Genomic DNA, 22,437 nt, shown 5'->3' on the forward strand with positions numbered 1-22,437 from the left:
AATGTGTGTCGTCACAGCAGCTCTGGTAGACACGACCTCGTTTAGACACCGTTTTGTTCGTGTAGTCGATTTGCTGCTACAAGTAATTTCGACCGTATCATAAATTTCAATCAAAAGCCCAAACGCATTGAAAAACTGCGCTTGTTATTGAAAATTACACTTTTCTTCGATTTCAGCTTTTTATTTGGTTCAAAAAAATAGCAGCGCAATCAAACAGTCAAGAAAATAAACTTCCTCTATATCATTTAGAGAAAATACATTAATTAGCCATAAATACACGAGGTTCTACACTCAGTTGGGTTGAAGTGGAAAATGAGCTCTTCTTTTCAAATGTAACACACATAAATATTAAAAACACGATAGTATCATTGCACTTTAAATTCGCTCTGTGTACTTTTTATACTCGATAAAACAGTAAATTGATCTGAACATTTTTTTTCTCTTAAAATGGGTCACTCAAATTTTTATTGAATATTTTTGTTTTCGAAAATTATAAATATGCGACAAGGACAACAACGAAAATACAGTCGTACATTACAAATGTTATACAGTGAAATTTAGTTGAAAATTGCGTCACCGACGTGGAAGGACAACAAATCTAAATGTGTTCATATATAAAATTTATGTATTATTTCAATCTTTCAAATAATTTCCTTCGAAGGAAAATATGTATTTATTAGTGGATATTTATCACGTCATCATCAATACCATATTCAAAATTTGAAGTTTCGTTCTAAGCTTTTAAAATGAAATTTTGTTTCAACGAAAAGATTGTACATCAGAGTTTTAAATATTACCGTAACTTTCAAGAATAATAACTCTTATACTACTAGTCAATAAAGTGTAATGAAAATATAGCTTTTATAAAAAATTTCGCTGTATGTCAATAATATATATAGTACTCTTTGATATACATATAAATTAAAAAAAAGTGGTTTGATTATGAGAAACGTGTTGAATTTAAAAAGACAAATGTCAGCCATGTCGGTATTTAATCTCTCTCTTAGGGGGGTCTTCTCTTTTAGGTTCATCTCGAATTCCGATTTGTCAGCACCGATGAAATTGTTGAGACACATTTCACGTTTAGTCTTGCAGTTTTCAATTTTACTAACAGCTAAAAACTGCAAATTCTTTTTTTTCACCTTTCATATCATAAAACTATTCTTTGATCTTAAGTTTTTTTTTTTTGTAACGAACGCTGAAAATGCTGAATATTTTATTGAAAAAACTCGTTTTTATGCCTACTATTTTTCCCGATCTGACTGCATGTTAAGGGTATCATACTTCAATACGAATTTAATGACTAATGATTATTTTCTTTTCATAATAGAATATTATTGTAATAAGGTATTTGCTTAAATCACTTTAAGTGAACTCAAATGATTTGATATCATATTCATCTTTTAGTACACAACATTATATAATTACTTTATAATAAAAAATAAATCGATTTAATTTTCTATTCACTTTTAATCTGGCCTTGTATTGATGTACATTAAATCATAAAAAAAAATCAACTATTTATAAAGCATAAGCCGATATATCAATCTATTTAGACGGCTACACACGTGACCACCAACCTCTACTACCAGAACGGTTGTGCGACTCCCGCTGTGATATCATCGTATCTTTGTTTGAACGTACATTAGATTGACGCTCGGGAAACTTATGTTTCCACGCAGTGTCAACTGCAGATTTTTCCACGGAGTCTTCCGGATCAATTGACACGTTAGTGCTCGTTTTGGACGTCAAGCGATTTTTCACGCTTTTCTAAGCAAAAATATACAACAGTTGTGGTTACGACGACAAATATAAATAATTTTAAAGAAGCTCACTAATATTTTTGAATATTTAGAATCGTCCGAAAATCCACTTTCGCTTTTTACGTCCTTAATCTTACTCATCCTCTCTGTTAGCTTCGTGTATTTTAATTTATTTAGACGTGCTCCGTTGAGAGCGAATGACAAATGGTTGCACTTTGTTGACAAGCTGGGCTGGTCCATTTCTATGTCGAAGTTATTAGCTGTATCGTTACTGAAAAATAATTGTTAATCACTAAAATTATTAAACAGCAATAAAAATCTTTCATTGATAAACATATATTGAATTTATCAAAAACAAAATTGAATTCCTTTAAAATCACCATGCAAAAAGTTACAATTTATAAATAGTAAAACGATTAAGTGGATATACTAATTATAACAGTATATTTTAAAGGTCTATCAAGAAAAAAGCATGTAAATGAGTGCAATCTTGATTTTGCACAAACAAATATGTTATTCTGATCAATTACAAATAGTTTCATATATTTTACGTGTAATAGCTCGATAAAATGCGGTTTTGTTCTAGAAAGGAAGATATATACATTAGAACTTTTTTAATTCCCCGCCCTAAACGAAAAACAAAAATAAATTTCACTATGCGATTATTTTTGTTCTGAAAGCGTAAAAGAAAAATTTTTTCTCATTGATTAATAATTATTTAATTTGTATGTTTTCAACGCATTAAGTTATTATTATGAATATATTTGAATTTAATAAACTAAAAGCAGTTTATAAAATGATTTAAAAGAAAAACGCGGAACATGATACAATAAAAAATAATTGATTTATTTAAAATATAAATTTCTTTATACAATGGTGAGCTTTTTCAAAATTAAGTCTGAAAATTGAACTTTTGGCTATAATCCACTTTTTTGGAAGCTATAAAAAAAATGACCCGAATAGTGTCTAGACAATTTTACGCCTCTATTTTAAGAACATTAAAAAATATTGGCACGTATTTAAATATGACGCAATTTTTCAGTTTCCATAAAGATACACTTGAATTGAAATAAATAATGAACTTTTATTTGTTTATTAGCGTTCTATGGTTCATATTGGACATGGATTAAATAATTGAAACTAGTTGTAATTTTGGCTTAGAAGTATATTTCAATTAGCCTCTAAATTAAAAAATTTCCATGTTTTCGTCGTAAAATAACATAGTTGTCAACATTTAAATAAATGTATTTATATTATGTTAAAATGTAATCATTATATATGTGTAATATTTATTCAAAAAACCAATTGTGTTATGTCATGTTGGAACTTAGCCAATATCCGCGTTCATTGATTACTCGAAATTTTAACTAACCAAGTACATTTATATTATTTAATCAACTTTATAATAAAATAAAACAAATTTGCACAATTAAACAAAAATGTATTAAAAAAATCTTAAATTTAAATACCTAAAATATGTAATTTATCTATTATTTTGGCAATTGTTAATATCGAATATTAGCTCGTAAAATAATAGACAAGAGAAATCAATTTTTTTTATAATGTCTTATTCAATTTCAATTAATAACAAAATAAAAATAATCGTAATAAAATGTCAACATTTCATCTTCAGTGAGAATTTTAAAGTTATCACGATTATTTAACTAAACAAATCATAAAATAAACGTACTATACGTATAACACAAACAGTTTAATCTTGATAATAAGAATTTTATACAACACAGTTTATTATAAAAACGATTACTTTTAGAGACAACAAAAGCTGAGACAGATCAATTATTTAGGCGCCCTGTTAACTGTTTATAATAAACAGTTTAACGACTTAAATTGTCATTTAACACTTTGGTAAATTATTCCGGACGTGTTTAATTTTTTACCCATTCGTCAAATACTGTTAAGACGCATTTAAATACATAACACTTCCGAAACGCAATTTATTTCTTTGTTATTTCTGTGTCGCACACGTTTATGCGTATCAGTTACGCGCGCATGATACATCTGAGGACCGTCGGTTTTTGGAGCTTAAAACATAGGAGAGGCGGACACACGTGTGCGTAAATAAGGGGAATGTACCATAAAAAAAAAAAATTAATAACAAATAAAATATGCGAGTGTTAGTGCGAAGGTCTTCGGATTTTCGGCCGGCCGTGAACCACTCCGCTAACTCACAGCTTGTGTCCTTAAAAGTGTGCGTGCGTCGCGTTCGAGTTGTGCGTTACGCGACGGCCACTGCTTTCATTGTCAAGTTCATTAAATAAAAGGCGTAACGTCTATTCCCTTTAAAGATCTTATGTTGTACTCATTGAAACTTAAACTGCACGCTAGAACTTACATAAATCCCATTTGAAACATGAGAAAATCTCAACGTGAATAAACCAATTATTTATAGATATTATATGATAGTTTTTAAAACAACATTTTTTTCCAAAAACTTCTAATCGGAGTCTCAAAAGAAAAAGGAACAATTCCTCTTTCCGATTTCTCTTTTGTCGTCGTTATTCGAACAAAAATTAATAAGAAATTCCGCTATCATTGTTTGCCAAAAGTCTACTTGGATTACAGAAGAATTAAGAGCAAATTTATATGATTGAAAATTAGAATTCATTTTATTCGCAAGTTTAATTGAAACTTAAGCACGAATGTGAAAATAATAAAATTAATTTAATTAATATAAATACTGTAGATAGCTAATGGAGTTCGATTAATATATCATACAAAATACTAAGCAAACTAAATATAATATTTGTATATAATTATGCAATAGAAAAAAATGCATTGTTTAACATAATATTTTACAGCATTATTTTCACATTGATAATTGATCTATCTTTATTGAAAATTTAAATCATTATAAGTTGTATGTTATCATCACAAAATCATAGGTGAATAGGTGAAGTAAAGCTAGACAGTTTGTTTTATTTTATTTCAGTGTTTGCGTACTGTTTAATGAAATTACCATTTTTGTATGCTATTTGACCCGATTTGACGTCATACAGTGAATGATAAAAAAAATTATTTTAGAGATATACACGGGTTCAAATTAGGTCATTGAAAAAAAAAAAATTTACATCAAATTTTTTTGTGCTATTTTTCAAATGTAAGCTATGATAGACAAATGCTAAATTTGTACTACATTAAAGTTCAATACTTAGATTAATTTAGATTTATATTCATTTGATAAACGAAAAACAAAATTATTTTTCAAAGTTAAACCTTATAAAAACACCTGCAAAATATTGTTTAGCCTTAAAATTATCTACGATGAAATATTTTAATATATTTCATAGTACTAGTTTAAATAATAAATATGTATACATATGATTTGTGTATATATGATACACACAAAAATTAAATTTTCTATTTTCAGAACTTAAATGTGATTGTAAACGAATGTACGATATATTCTTAAATAATCAGATGGATAAGTAAATATATGTATAATTAAATATTAAAAAGCTAAACAGTTTCTTTAAACAAAAATATATAATATTGGTATTATTAATGACTTATGCTTAGAGAAAATATTTTTGAAATTTGCAATTAAAGATTTTAGAAAAATACTACTCAACTGCATTTTGTTTGCCTATGATTTCTCCGTGTAACAAACATAAGAAACCTTAATTTATTTTCAAATAAGTAAAAATTACCACATTAATGCAATCATTGCAGTTACTACCTCATTACAATTACGTTTGCGCTTAAATTGCTGATTATTTACTATATTATTTTTAGGTGGTTATTTTTAATTTAAAAAAAATTGCAATATAATCATTAACTATTAATAATTTTTTATTGAGACATTCTGACATAAACAATTAAACAAGGAATACAACTAAACAGTCTCCGATTAAACTAAAAAACCTGATAGTGGGATGAGGACGTTCAGAAAATCATAGAGAAAGAAAAAGCACTTCTAGGTATAGCAAAAGTGCAAAATGAGAGAAGATGGAACAGAGCATAAACGCTTGTATAAAGAAGCCTAGTATATACGGTGTTGGAAAGATATATGGGAGGCCGTGGCATAAATAAATAAGAATAAAGCAATAGGACTCAATGAAGTGCCAGTAGAGGTATGGAAAATATTAGGCAGTGTCGGCATAAGGTAATTGAAAGATTTTTTTAATAAAATTGTATTAGAAGGGAAAATGCCTAAAGAATGGGGGAATAGTATTGTGGTGCCGATATTTAAAGGCAAGAAAGATACATAGTAGTGTGAATATTATAGAGGAATAAAGTATATGAGTTATAGTATAAGGATTTAGGAAAAGGTAATAGACAAAATAATAAGAGAAGAAACATTTATAATAAAGAATTAGTTTGGTTTATTGTATGGAAAGTCAATGATAAAGCCAGTTTTTATGTAAGACAAGTAATAGAAAAGTAAAGTTAAAAGAAGAAAAAGCTGTGTATGGTATTTATAGATTCGGAGAAAGTGTAAGATAAAGTATCGAGAGAGGTTTCAATGTTGGTATTGAAAAGGAGAACACGGTGTAGGTGAAATGAGGAGATCAGTGACACTAAGCGAGGATGTGATAGGAGTGATGAAAAGTTTGAAGGATTAAGGATCAATTGTACTAAAGAACGTGCATGATACAGGACTTAGTTTGGGTTGGTGAAGAAAAGAGAAACATCCAATGTATTATGTAATAAGAGAATTCCAATAAGTTTGAAAGATAAGTTTCATAAGACTGTAGTGAATTTCAGCTATGATATATGGTTCATAGTGTTGGGCAATTGACAAGAGAATAGAGCAGAGAATGAGTGTAGCGGAAATGAAAATGCTTAGGTGGATTAGTGGAGTGACTAGAGAAGATAGGAAAAAGAACGAACATATAAGAGGGAGTATAGGTGTAGCGTCTATCGTGGATAAGATGAGAGAAAATAGACTTAGTTGATTATGTTATGCAGAGAGAAGAATCGAAAGCTGTAAAAACAGTTATGGAAATGAGTGTCCAATGAAGAAGAGGTAAAGGAGGGCCAAAGAATATATGGACAAATTTTATTTAATGTAATATGAGGACAGCTAATGTGTGCGTAGATGATGTGGGATATCGTATAAAGTGAAGGTTTAGGGTAAGGGTTACCAATCCCAAGTAGTTGTGAAAAAGGCGAGAAAATAAGAGAAAACATTTAGACAAAATTTTAACATAATACAAATAATCGAAATATTGTATTGGCTGGTAAATAATTTAAATAATATTGACTTAATTAACCCTAAACATATTTAACGATGTCATAGAAATTTTATATTTTTCATATACTCAACACGAATATTAAGCCATAATTTAATTTTTTCCAAAAGTAGAATTAGATTTAAAAATATGATCATAAAGTAGCATCCATGGTTTTAATTACACTGACCATAAATCAGAGGAAAAATCTAAAATAAATCATTTGAAACACAAGTTCACATTGGTTCATAACAAGTGTTTTTTTAAATCAAACGAACATTCAACAGTGGTGTATAAAAATACACAAACGTTTTAAGATGGAAACGTGTTTTCATTTTTTGTCTAGGAGACTTGGGGAACACAAGAAAGAGGGATCGAGGTACGGTACGTGACCGAAACGTACAAATTGGTAAGGCCCGAGTGCAATGGATGAGAAGAGTGAAAAAACGGCGGGGGCGGTAGCCGTTAGACACTCCGCGGTGGTAAAACGTATGCGTCATTAAAAGCCCTAACGTTTACGACGTCGGCTATTTCTAGTCATAGTCGGCGACTGCTGACATTAATTTCATTCCATGTACTCATTATATTCAGTAACACAACATTGGTAGTGACACATTTCTCTTTTTTCTATCTCCGACCGTCTAGCTATCCCCCCTGCCATCAGATAGTTGACTTAAAAATACTAACATAAAAGCCAATGTATTCCCGACCACACTTCTATGTCGTTGACCTCTAATTAGATAAGCAGTACCTATGAGAAAACCCGAATTTTCATAGAATTAGAGGAAACCCTGTATTAATGTTACTAAAAAATCAAAAACAAGTTAAAATGTACTATTTTTAAATTATTGACATATCCAAAACGTTGTCCACGAGAAAAAATTATACTTACATCATTTTCATTACAGTTTCTATTTCATCTTTATATTTTTTTAGGTAACGTCGATTAAATAATAGTTGTATTACAAAAATTAATGTAATAAGCAGACGATTAATTATCGAATATTAATCGTTTATTTTATACAGTGTGATTCTTTTGATATTGATTTCTCTTAAAACAATAGTTTTATTAAGAAAAATATTTTTTTTAAACAAATTAGTTTCATTTATTTAAGGTATGCATAAGTAATCGATTTTATATGACGCTAAAAATATAATTTATCATCAATTTAATAATAAAAAAAAAACTATGCTACGAGTAATCAAAAAAGTGAAATATTTTTTTATAAAAAAATTATTAACTTCTTTTTTATCAATAACAATTTATTAAGTATAGCGTAAATCTAGTATTACATGTTTATAATGACAGATGTAAATGACAATATTAAATAAAAAAATGTGGTGTAAAATAAACCGCTATAATAGTCATTAATGTGTAGCAAACTCATTTCTCAAGTTACACACGCTAACGAATTTATATCCAATCAAGTACAGGCCTATCGACTTAGAAAAGCTATTTCTAGGAATACGTCCAATAAATATTTCAGTAATGCTACCCATTTCCATAACTGTTAAACACAAAATAAAAACTTTGGCCAATATTTAATGATATTCAAAAAAAAAAAATGTAACAGATCTGTCGGAGATTAGAAAGAAACCGCAGTCTCGTATTTAGATAACAATAGGTAAAAACTGGCCTCCATTAAAAAAAACAAGGTTAACATCACTTCATTACATCATTTGGTACATATTATTATCCTTGGAAATACATTATAAATCTATTGTGATTTCTGGTTAACGCCAGTGTAAAATTGATTTTTTCTTTCTCTTTTTTCGGGTATCGTTACATATTTTTGACAACTAACCGATTAGTGTAAGTATCTCATTGTGAAATAAATAGCTTACAATCGCTCAGAGATCCAAAACAGGAAGAAAGGTACTTTCGTATTCTTAGATCACCATTTTTAATAAAGGAAAATGTTATGTATTATTGTTATATGGGCAAACTAATTACATTCTTATATTGTGTTATCATTCGATGTGGCGTTTTTCGACAAACACGCGCCGTCGCCACAGTGGTACTAGGGAAAAGATCAGCAGAAATTATTTTTTTGCCATTCTTTTCTCGCGACAACAGAATATCCTTCTTGTAAAAATAACTGCACAGTATATATCAAGCAATTGCATTGCACAAAATTTAATTTTTGTTACACTTTTGTTCAATATATTACACCTACGGGATTGTTGAAATTTATCTAATTTATTATTTAATGTGATACAATAAGATAACTATCTGATATTGAGCAGACAAACTCTTTATTCAAGACTGTTCATAAACCAAATTGTATTATGTTAATGTTTTGTGATCAATATTTGTAAAACATTTTTCGAGTAATGATAAGAATAAAAAAACAAAAAGCAAATTATTAGTTAAACTAAAATAAATGATCTATAACATGCCATTAAGTAAAAATGATAACTAAAATAAAATTATTGCATTATAAAAAAAATCCAATAAAATCTGATAATTGTTATTTATATGACGTCTTTAGAATATTTTGCAGCACGAATATCATGTACTCACATTGTATATTATCGACAATAAAAAATTATAGCTTACCGAAAAGAAACGTTATCGTACCGATTAAGTGCCATTTTACCAGCGGGATATAATACATTTATGTAGTCAAAAATATGTTTCTCAAATTAAATTGTTGAGTATTACAACGATAATTGTTTACGTTTAGTTAAAATTTGGGATTAGTTACACATAAAAATTAATGTTTGCTCTTTACAATGACTTTTTTCTTTTTTAGCGCAGACCATCACCAAGATAAAAATAAGGACAAAAATAGGTTTTTTTAGTGATGACCATTTTCGAATATTTTAAACTATCGATTAACTATTCGAATAGTATTTATATAACCGAATAGTTAATTTTTAGTATTGACTATCGAATAGTTTTACAAACTATTCGAATATATTGTGTCACTATCCATTATTTTTACTATTCGAATAGTTTTTGAATGACTATCGAATAGTTCGATAGTTACTATTCGATATTTCCCATTACAAGTTTTTTTTATAACAAATTATTATATTCACCTCAAACAATATTCGATTTTAATAAAATATATAGATACAAATAACATAAAATTATTTTTCATATAATTAAAATGAATAGTACTCCATCTTTTTAGAAACGATTTAAATTTTTGTCATTTTCTAAATAAATGCACCTAATGTCAAATTTCAAATGGATATAGTAACGTATTCAAAAAAATATTTCAGAATTTTTTGTGATCTTTACTGTGATTTCTAAATATACATTTGATTATTAATACAATTTTATTACTTTGCTAGCTATCTTTCAATGAACATTTTATTCTATACTTTTTATTTATTTTATCAAATATTTGAACATTAGAAATAAATATATAAATATATAATTAATCGTCAATATGAATAATTAAATAGTAAAATATATTATATTTTTAACTAACATAAGTAATATAATGCCATATTAATTGTTTATTATGTTTTTTGGCATGCAATACTACATAAAATGCACAACAAATTATAAAATTATCAAAATATGAAGGGAACTTGAAAATCCCTGTGAAAACTGTACTACATGATATAAAATTAAATATATAGTTATTTTATAAAATAATGACAGGAACTGAAAAAATTAATAAATATTATAAAAATGAATTTATTGAGCTTTTATCAGTTAAGTATAATATGCAAAGATTTTTTGAAAAATTCATTATAATATATTATAGTATGAAACAAACAAGCTATAATAAAATATTTTTGATTACTTAGAGTAATACAAGATTAATTTATCATTGAATATCCTAAAAAAACTTGAATAATACTAAAAATCATTAGTTAATTTATGAGTATTAAACAAATATAAGTATTTTCAAACTGTAATATTATTTCTAAATTTCTGATTCAATCTGACCATGTCGATCAGGTAACTAACTTTATTCGTGCTCTGCAATACAATATTAAATATTAGAATAAGTCATCAGTACACAAAATGAATAAATAATTTACTAAAAAACATTAATACATTGTTTAAAACTGTTTTAAAAAATTTCTTTAATTGTGTTTTAATTCAATATTAAATTAAAAATAAAGTTTAAATAATAGAAATAAATCATTTGTTTTAAAATTCATGAGAAAATCATTTATTACGAGACACGTTTTATTGTAAACGATCAAATAAAATTTAATATATTATTTCGTTAAAACCAAGAATGATTAAACAACTAAATTAAAAATATTATATTAATTTTATAAGAATAGATATTCAGAAATGGATATTTGTAATTCTTCAAAGCTTTTTATAGAAAAATGTCAGAAATTATTGATTTAGGTCGATAACATCGAATAATCATCATGTAAAAAAGTTATGGCCACGAGGAAATATGCTTTTTGTGTTTGAATTAGTTTGTATATCTTAGAAATTATCGAATTAATGGTTAGTGATACTGCAATGTTGTAATTAAAAAAAGGACAGTAGTAATCGTTGTAGTTTATAATCATAATTAAAAGCGTGCGATAATATGTTGAGAATTATCATTCATAGTTCATATCACAGCAGACATTGTATAGTAAGTAACGATAAAGTTGTTGAAAGTGTACTACAAATTAACACATTTTTTTAAAAGCTTTAATTGATTCGTGAATATTAACGGGGTCATCGACCTGTTTGAACGTTGCCTGATCGTAAAAAAAAATTACATTACTGCAAATTGGCGATTTCTACTAACTGGCTAGCATATTACTAGACTGCAGTACATTTTTTGTATGATTAATTACATTTGAGTGTTATTATAGCATTTGCTATAATCTATATCTATTCATTTAAAACTACCAATCGTTGTTGACATTAAATATCAGATTAAAGGTACTTGTATTGCATACAGTGCTTTATATTTTATTAAAGTTTTTTGTTTCTAAAACATTATTATAAATCGTACATCTATTTCACCAGACAATGGACAAAGAAAAGACCTGCACTTATTTTCTGTAGACCTTTATACACAGATTATTTCGCAATACTGTCTAGGCATCAGACAAAATTGTAATCAGTAAGATATGATTAAATTCATAAAAAAAAAATTTCAATTTGATTTAATTTGTAAAAGAAAAATGATTTTTTTTTCATTCAACTACTTGACGCGCGCCAACATATTATGTATGGATAAAAGATAACCCGGAATTTAATCAGTCATAGCCCTAGATATATTTAGAGTGCTTAGAAATGTAGTACACTTGTAAAAAATAAAAAAAAAATCATCACGGTCGTAATAGTCTTATTTTAATTATATGTCTGAATAAAATTCATAACGCTTTTAAGTAAACAATTTACTACAAATATTACCATTTATGCTTTTAAATGAAAATACCAGTATATTTGAACTTTTGAAAACAATAAATTTTCACTCAGATGTACAGCAAAATCATTCCTACTAGTAACAATAAGAAATAGGATTATTGTTTTAATTTTGTGTGTGAGTAATAAATTAATTTCACATAAAAATATCCCAAGTACAATAGTTAAATATAAACAATTACATTATTTAAATTTAATTATATTTATTTTTATTGTTTTTTAATTCTACTTATAATTTCATGGTTCATATACTATGAATATTCAACAACCCTAAATGTGTAAAGTATTAGCGTACCTATACGTATTAAGTTTTTACTTACAACAGGGGCGTCATATGTATTTCTGTGTGTAAATATTATGGCGCTTGTGTACAATTTGTATCCCATTGTTATAATTTATACTGTTTTCCCGGTGATATTAAACGTGGGTGTTACAGGAGTAGATAAACGATTAGGAAAAACAGCCTAAAATTGTATAGAATTACACCAGCACGTGCCTTAAACAAACGACGAGTTCGATGACCTGAGAAAACGTGGTGTCATATGCTTCATCTTCTTAAAAAATTTAGAAAAACTTTAAATACACACATATTTATTTAGATCATAAGCTCAGTGTTACATTTAAGGTGACAAATTATTGTATGTGATTAAACTAGGGAAAAAACATACTAAAAAATTGTTTTGATGTGATTTACGTGTCCCATAATTGTATAATCGTAATTCATAAGGTCCAATCCGACCTTCACACGAACTGTACTTTTAGAGAGTGCATTAACATTAGAATATAATTAATTAAAAAAAAATCTATAAATTATTAAGATAACGTCTGTATATGATGGAGTATGATTGCGTATGAATTTACTCTCAAAATGTTTCAGTCTAAGCATTTGAAAAAATAGTTTATTACAAAAATTTGATTGCAAAAATTGCAGAAAATCGTCAATTACTTATTCTCTTGTTAATATAAACTTGAATGTAGAAATTCCACACTCGATGATTACTTATACATGAATAAATAATTTTTAAAAGCAAAGTAGATCCTAATTTTTTCACTAATTCAGATTAAAATCCATAGCATATTTTACAATCAGATAATCTATTTAAAAAAAGATGTCAAGCCAGTTAACAACTGTTTGATTATTAATATTATACATGAAATTGTATTTTCTTAATTGATCGTTAAATTCTTCAAGAACATGAGTTCATCATTTTTAATTGTAAATTATAAAAAACAAAACAACTAGAGTATTTAGTTTGACAAAAGAATTAAACCCAGTTATTGAAACTTGGCGAAATCTTGGTAATTAGTTTTTAAAAGTTAATTCAAAATAGTAAATTATGCACAAAATTATTAAAAATTAAGAAAATTTTTAATTTATCAACGTTTGTAAATCACGAGTGGACCGTCTCTTTAAATACTTTGTATTAAATTAATCAAGGTGTGGAGTGGCCCTTAAACCAAACAAATAAATAAAATTGTAATCTTCAAAATCGTGATCGTTTGGTGGTTGAGTGTTTTGACATGCGCTTCGTGATCATAATATCCATGCGATTGGCATTTAAATGTATGAAATTGCTTTTGCGCGATTATTATTAACGTAATCATATTATTACATTATTAAAACTTATTGTTAAATTAATTAAATAAATGGCTTTTATTTTATTTTTCGTTAGATATAGTTAGGTAGAACAATAGTATTCAAACCAATTATACTTATACATAAATAAATATCTTTTTAATCGGACAATTTTTAATTATTTAAACTAATTTAAACATTTTTTTTTTAAATATAAATTTAAATCAATATAAATATTTAATGTGTCTCCAGTCGTGTAATTATGTGTTTTGTCCATAGCGGACATCAGGAGGCTTAACCCCCTAGAATTTGAGCATTACTCTAAATATTGGTATAACTATATTTTATTTTGATTGTAAATATTTTTAATCGATGTTGTTATTTATTATATTTTAATTTCAAAATTGTAAAATATCCTGAAAACATATGGCGATATAAATCGTACAATGATGCCGCTCATAATTGTTCTATACTATTGTCTTTTCATTCAGATAATAACAGATTTTTAGCCTAGATTTAACATCGTTACTTTAAAGTACCTTATTTAAGACTGTATTTGATAATGAACGGAAAGAGTACATAATAAGTACAATACGGATTTAAGGTAAAATGCGGATTTTGTAAAATATATATATATATATTTAATTGAAATTAAAATAATATTGAATATTATTAACAGTATCATTTTATGCATTAATATTAGAATTATATTAGTAATTAAATATTGTTATATGAGCAATAGAGGTGCTGGAAAGAAACTCGTGCTAAGAATCATTCTAGCCCGCAAAAAAATTAACCAAATATATCATAATAGAATATTTAAACTATCGGTGAATGTTCAAAATTTGTTTTTTCATAAAAGTTTCAAAGTATGGTTTTAAATTCATCAAAATTATGAAATAAAAAAAAGTCGCCCAATAGTTTTTCATAATTTAAAATTAAAATGCATTAATATAATTCAGCCTACATAGTATTTAGGTTTTTGGTTGAGAATATTCAATGACCATTTTCTAAAATAAGGGCAACGTTAGTCTTGAGTTTAATACATTTTAAAGCAATCCGGTGTTACGTCAAATGTTTTAAATTTTATGCACAGTATTAAGTTACAATACTTGTTGTATGCATATCATTAACTTTTACTTTATTCGGTGTGTAATTCAACCGAAGATTAATAACACGGCCTATAAATCACAATCGAAGATTTAACGCTTTATTATTAAACCACTCCAGAAAACAAAATTCACCAATTTTCTGTAAGATTTCTTGTGCCATTTTTTATCGGCTATGGCTATCATACAAATTGGACACAAAAGTGGTATTCACTCGTGTACATCTTTATTATACACGTATGGTATTTTCAGATATAGCCTAAATGCCAACCGATTATTTATCCTGGGCCACCCACAATATTTTGAATTGCACGTGAAGCTTATTTATACGGTACAAAGATCTGCAAGTGCACTGTTCGTGTTGATAAAATTCATGTGTCCGCAAATTTAAGATGGTTACTCGTATAATTTATTGTCTGAATTCGACGTCTAATTAACTTATTCAGCGATATAAGATGTGAGAATCTCGTGTGTACCTTACAATGCATATATAATTCGAGTAGTCACAGATAGTTTGATTACACGTTACAACTTTTATTAAACAATACAAAAAAACTATCTTAGTCGACAGAGTAATTTTAGACACGAATATTCAATGAAAATTCATCAACCGAATCTATTTGTATTATCATGAAGGCGTTTCTATAGGAACACATAATTTTACTATCGTACCGATTTGTTATTAATGTTGTATATAATTAGTATGTTAGGTTAAAAGGATTAATTCACTGAATGATATTTATAAGTCGCCACAATGACATAATCTAGTAGTAAAAAACAAAAAAAAACTATTAATTCAAGAGTTAAAGCATTCGTAATGTTATATTACAGAACATTTAAGTACTCTTTATCATGTTTCTAAAATTAGATATAAATAGCGTTCTAAAAAATTACAACTGCAATTGGTCATTTTTTATATAAATAAAGCCAAAAAATCTTTTTTTCAATTCAATACGAAGTAGTATTAATGAAATTGAAAAAAATCTTGACATTGCCAATATATTTTAAAGACAATTTTTCCATCTAGATAGATTGAATGAAGTATATTTGAAAAAACCAAGTGAACTAATTAAAAAACAGTGCTTGTTACACACACATACTTGCGTATTTTTTCCTTTAAATGACTAATTTTTAATATTTCCATTAAATCGTTTTGAAATAATAACACAAGTATAAAGTAAATATGAGATAAACAGATAATGGGAGGAGAATATGTATTCATAAAACACACAAATTTTCCTACCTCGAGTTATAGATATCAATTTTTTAGCAAAAATAAAATTGAACGGTTGCTAGGGAGAACTCGACGTTGCTAATTATTCACAATTAAAACGTGTAATAAATTCAATGCCTGATAATTATTCAACTATATCTTACGCATTATAGTGGAAAATAAAAGAGTATATTTTTAATTTTTACAAAAAAAAAAAAATTAATCTAATTCAAGCTAAACAAAATAAAAAGTTTTATAATTTATGAAGTATATATTACATATGTACTGAAGTATTGATAACGTGCTATGTCAACTCTGTTGACTCGTCAGTATTAGACGGGCCGACTGTTTTGTTACAGAGAGTACATTAGGCTTCGACAAAATTCAGTTCACCCTGTACGCGATAGATATGCAAATATGAAATGTCATACGTGGACGCAAAATAAAAAAAAATAATATATAAAATAAGTAGACGACGCTCACAACCGTCAATGATTCATTCGGAAATATAAAAAAAAAAATCATAATAATAATCGCATTCCTTGTGCGTGGTAGCAATGGCATAAATGACGGGGTCGTGGGAACGAGCACAGGAAACGGTCCCGCGCACGAGTATCGGTCGCAAAAATTTGATTGTTAAATACATCCTTTTTTTTTTTTTCGATGTTAGTTCTTTCTTCGTCCTGCGGCCCAGTCTATCTCTCCTACTCGTTCGCTGTTTTAACATGTATTATAATATTCGCCGACACCGTCCTCGTACGGAATGCAAATTAACAAACTATCACATAACTTCCTTTTCTGTCTAATTTTAATTCGTATCTCTCTTCAATTTCTGTATTTGCGTAGAAGTCGTAAATTATGTGACAAGATTCGGTATTTAACATATGCATACACGGGAGGTGCGTTTTTAATGTGTATATTAAGTCTTCAATAAAGTTGTATACTTATTTAAACAAGTCTCAACATTTATTTACATTTCTAACAAAAAAAAAACTATACGAGTATCATTGCTTGCAGTTGTGAACCAACAGCAATAATTTTTAGTTCACGTAATTTTTAAAACCTATTCCAAAGATACATTTGAGAGTTAACAATCTCAAGTATATAAATTTTTTTTTTCTAGTAATCTAAATGACAATTAATTTGAAATTATCAAATATTAAATAAAATATTTAAATCGATCGATATAAATATTTTTAACCAACCAAAAGAAAATCTTCTCTCTTCCGTAATATAAAAATTAAAAACTTGAAAAATAGTTGTGGTATTTCAATCAATGGACTATTTCATAGTTAAAATTTAGATACACAAATAAAAAAATAAAATATTCTAATGACAAAAAAAAAACATATCTCACAACAATATGACGTTTAAACAAATAACGGATGAATTTTTATATAAAATTAATAAGACTTCACTTAAAACGTGCAAACATGCTTTTGTAAACAATTGAGTTAATTAAAACTATAATGATGTCCAATATTGTTTATAGAAATTGTTCAATGAGGGTGCATGGTTGAATCATATTAAATTAAGAAAACATCGAATAAAAAATATTGATTCTATATTTCGTATTTATTATTCATTCTTTTTTCATAAATATTAAAAAATTGAATCATTTGAATAAAATTGTTTCAATATGATAGAGCTCATATTCAACACCAATGATATATAATTACTAAACGACGACAACTTTATGTTTTCTTCTTCTCTTTTTATCCAATGTGCAAGTATTGCAGTTATAACAAAGAATCTACTTTTAATATCTAAAATAAATTTTCCATCAGTTGACGTTTTAATTAGTTGAAATATTTCACAAGACTTATTAAAATATCAAAAACGTTGTCGATTTAATTAATATAATTGTTTAGCTGGTGACTCCGTAAATAATATATACATTATCCAATTAAAAATAATTATTGATAGCTTCTAGACTAATTCAATTAAATCATACGACACTCTTTAATTACTTTCATAATAATATAAAGACAATAGCATTTTTTTTATTATTATTAGCTTATTCGAAATTAACGATAAGGCGCAGCCGAAAAATGTTCGTTTTCTTAATTATTTTACTGCTATTATAATATGATATTTTAATATAATTTATTATTAAAAAGTATTGATATTTTTATGGGTATTTCATTTTTATTTTTATTTACATCCTTCGGGGTTTTTTTAACTTCTCCATTAATGTGCTTAAAGCAATAAAATATAAATATATATATAAATATATTATTTCTAACTTTGATATTAAAATCAATAAAAATTGTTTTATTGTAGTAAAATAATGTTATCATATTAAAGAGATAAATAATTCTTTTTTTTTTTAGAAATAAGGTCAGTTGAGATTTTTGTTTAAATTTCAAAATAACCAATTCAATCTTTCATCTTCCTATTTACTGTCCTTATTGATTCTTATATTACAAGTACTTGTAAAAAGTAATGGAAATGTTTCCCTATTTTCCAGACTGTATTTTTACGTTTCACATAGAAATTAATGGATTATTCAAGATCATAAATGATATTGGAAAAATAAATCTCTAAATTGCTTGTAACCATATATGTATGTAATATCATACCGAATCATATCACACTGGACTTGTGTTAACATGATATAGTTTTTTTTTTAACCTGCATTCGTGTGAACGTTTTATTTTTAGCAATATTTGAATCAGATTTCTGTACACTGAATTTTGATTCGTTCACACATTGTATCAAGAAATATTACTTGGATCAATACGTTTATTGAACCGCTATTGCCATCATCAATAGAAAAAGATTCTACAGATCCATGAAAGAAAAAAGGTTTTTGCGAAAATTGAGAGTACAAGTTGCACCTGCGCAAAATTGTTTTGCACAACCCCGTTTACCCGGTGGGCAGAAAAAAGGTGAGATTTTTATATAACAAAAACAGGTATACGCAAGATCAACAAAATCAGTTGCACACAGAGTTGGTTGGATATTAGCAATGGACACGCCAAATGGCTAAATTTCGATGGAAATGAGACTGAATGTGTCAATATCCATTCAATAATTATTATTTTCACCTGAAACCTTTACCGTGAGACTATTCTGTGTGCAATCACAACTATTGTGTAGGTACATATGATCAAATTTGGGAAAGTGATAAGATGTTATAATAACACACTACAAAATTTAAAGTCTTCGGGGAATAAGAAACTATTTGTAACTTGCCACATTGATTTCTGAAATTATGACTGGCCCTTTATAAAATAAAGATCTCAAACGTGTGGACATTACAAAAAGTTGGACAAACAAAACTGTTGAATNTTTTTTTGAAATTATGACTGGCCCTTTATAAAATAAAGATCTCAAACGTGTGGACATTACAAAAAGTTGGACAAACAAAACTGTTGAATAATGTCATCAGATAAACTTGAACATGTTATCAGTGAATATGTTTGTGAATCTTTGACTTTGACAGTGGTTTACGCCGTAATAATGGCCTCGGATTAAACAAGCCAGCCGACGCGATCATACGATTGTGTTTTGTCATTCAAAAATTTGCATTAAAAATGTGATTTATTTCCCTTTATCTTTATTACGCCTATAATATTATGTATAGGTGTTGTACAGTTGTCACATGTCTGGTTACACGGCCATGACATTAAACACAGAGGAGTTGCAAAGTTACGATTGTTCTTTATGTCCATTTCATATGCATATCAAAGATAATAAAAACTAATTCGCATTGTTTTATTTTTCATTTGATAATTAAATTAAACCTTAAGTAGCCTAGATATTATCAGACATTTTTAATTAGCGTCTAATAATCTTTTCCTAACTCAAATAAACTTGAAGACCCTATCACAGTTGATAAATTCAAAATACTATTTTACTCGTCAATTGAATCAATCCAATCCAATAATCAGTAAATATATTTTACATAACATCAACGTCTTGTAGCAATATTTATGGAAGAATGAATATTTTTTTATTACAACTCTGAATTTCATAAAAAGTACTTTTATTGAATATATCCAAATTAAGATATTTATTTATAGGACGAATTCAGCTTCACTGTGGTGAATTTTTTTCCTATTCGTAAATTGCTTGTCTAATCTAATAATTTTTTTTGATAATGATGAAAGAATCATATGCAACTTGTTTTCACACATATTTATAAAAGTACACAGATAATACTTTATTATGTGCGTATTAATACTTTTAAATTAATCTGAGACTTGAGTTGTTTCACATGTATCTTTTCATTTCTCAAAACATCTGCCACCGACATCATATCTGTTTTACCGGTGCGTCTATATTGAATTTGACGAAAATCATTTTCCTACCGACTAAAAGTGGCAAATGAAGGATCCAATATTTCCCGACGACAGAAACAAATAATGTCAAGTTCTAGGCATTTGTATATCCATAGCGTACGTATTAAACATGAGTATTAGTACTATACATATGTAAGTACAGAGATTAAATGTAAAAAATAACCCAGCCAATTTACATTTCATTTCTTTATTGTTAATTGACAAAAAAATTTAAAGATCTAACTATATAACCAGTGAAGAAGATAATAGGAAACCACTGCATTAAACCTTTCCAATTTATTTAAAAATACATCAGTTCCACTTTAGTTAGCTGGTATTATACCAATATTCTAGTTAATAACCAAAATAAACAATTATTCAACCAAATTCTACAATATATAGTAGTAATATTTACAACTAACTACTATTTATATAAATTTTAAACGTTAAACATAGATTTTTAAATGAATTTTAATTAACAACGAAAAAATTAACCATAATTGATTCTATTGACTACCGTCAGGTAATATATACTTATTAAATAATAAATGAACACTGGGTGTAAAATGTTTCCATTCAAACTGATTTATAAGTTTTTTTTAGGTTCACATAAGTAGCTATTGATTCAGAGGTATATAATATGTCTTTTGAGGAACTGAATTTAAAAACTTAGAAATAGTCTATTAATATTATAACTTATTAATGATATCATATAACGGTTTTTATCCTCAAAAAATCATGTTTTACAGTTGCATTTTACTAAATATTTTGAATATCCAGTAAACTATATGTCCGAATTCATCTTCAAGATGTAATAACAGATGCAGAAAAAGCAAAGCCGATGAAGCGACATCGTAACGCTAAGAAAGGGTGAGACGAGACAGTTGACAATAGCACGTACTTTGCGTTAGTTAATAGTTTATACGTTAATAATTTTTTTACTAAGTGAATAATATACAAATGAGTAGATATAAAAACATAGTTTTCAATAGCCGAGGGGATAGTGAATTGGCTGTTTTTCAAGAATAAGTATATTATATGTACGTTGAAAAAACTATTGTAATTATTCGTCGATATTAATGGCCCACAGAATTATTATATCAAAAAACACCACTCCAAAGTATTGTTTGCTTGCCAAAAAACTTGTCTCATTCTTATTCAAGTGCAAGTGAATCTGCATGAATTTAGTATTAATATGCGCATGCAAAGAACGACTACAGTTATGTCCTTAATTTATATACATCCGGCCAAGACAAATATCTCAATAAAATGAAACACTAAAAGTGATCTATGCATCAAATAGTTACAATAAACTATTAAGTTGAATAATGTATGACAATCTTACCTTAGAGTCATTTTCTTTTTAAACTAATTGAGAAAAAAAGTTACTTGAAGACTTGAGCTTGAATTTTGATATTTTGTTTAAAATTAAGATAATTATTATTAAATAAATAAACATGTAATTTCATAACATAGCATCACTACATAGTCGAAATCAGCTGGTAAAATACAACCTCTTTGATTAATAAAAATAATATTGTAACATTTTTTGTATATTTTTATTGACTTTCAAATATTTTCATTTTAAATACGTATATAACATGATTCTTATAAAAAAGTGTTGATAGTTCAATAACAACTTATGGATAAGTAATTATTGGGTTACAAGCATTTCAATACATAGAGTGGATATTTAACGCGGTGGGCTGTGCTCGTACTAGTATATATTTATACTACATATTCTCCCACATTAAAAGGCGTAAAAAAATCAAATTTTAATAAATTTCAATAAGTTGTGGCATATAAAAATAGAATTAAAATAAAAGTTTTTGATATCAGCATTTTTTAAACTAATCTAATAAATGCTATCTTAAAATGCTCCAAAAGCTTTAAATAAAAAATATATAAAATTATTAAATTAAAGCTAAAAAATATATAATTCAAAATG

At 27.1% G+C, this 22,437-nt stretch overlaps 1 protein-coding gene across 5 annotated transcripts; it reads right to left on the reverse strand.

Moving 5' to 3' along the window:
• Positions 1-1,450: 1,450 nt before the first annotated feature.
• LOC126906935 (uncharacterized) lies at positions 1,451-21,942 on the reverse strand. Of its 5 annotated transcripts, none has more exons than XR_007704389.1 (3): positions 16,482-16,907; positions 1,836-2,034; positions 1,451-1,770 (listed from the first exon to the last, which is right to left on the reverse strand). XR_007704389.1 is itself a non-coding variant. In XM_050687890.1 (3 exons), exons 1-3 carry the CDS (start codon positions 21,843-21,845, stop codon positions 1,561-1,563), a joined length of 420 nt encoding a protein of 139 aa, XP_050543847.1. In that variant the 5' UTR covers positions 21,846-21,942; the 3' UTR covers positions 1,451-1,560. The 5 variants fall into 5 exon arrangements, 2 of the variants coding, with proteins under 2 accessions (XP_050543847.1, XP_050543846.1); XR_007704388.1 differs by lacking the exon at positions 16,482-16,907 and adding an exon at positions 3,529-4,334; XR_007704387.1 differs by lacking the exon at positions 16,482-16,907 and adding an exon at positions 3,454-4,334.
• Between the last annotated feature and the right edge of the window lie 495 nt (positions 21,943-22,437).

The sequence above is a fragment of the Daktulosphaira vitifoliae genome, unplaced genomic scaffold, assembly GCF_025091365.1.
Source record: "Daktulosphaira vitifoliae isolate Bord-2020 unplaced genomic scaffold, ASM2509136v1 Scaffold_5, whole genome shotgun sequence".
Taxonomy (NCBI): Eukaryota; Metazoa; Arthropoda; class Insecta; order Hemiptera; family Phylloxeridae; genus Daktulosphaira; species Daktulosphaira vitifoliae.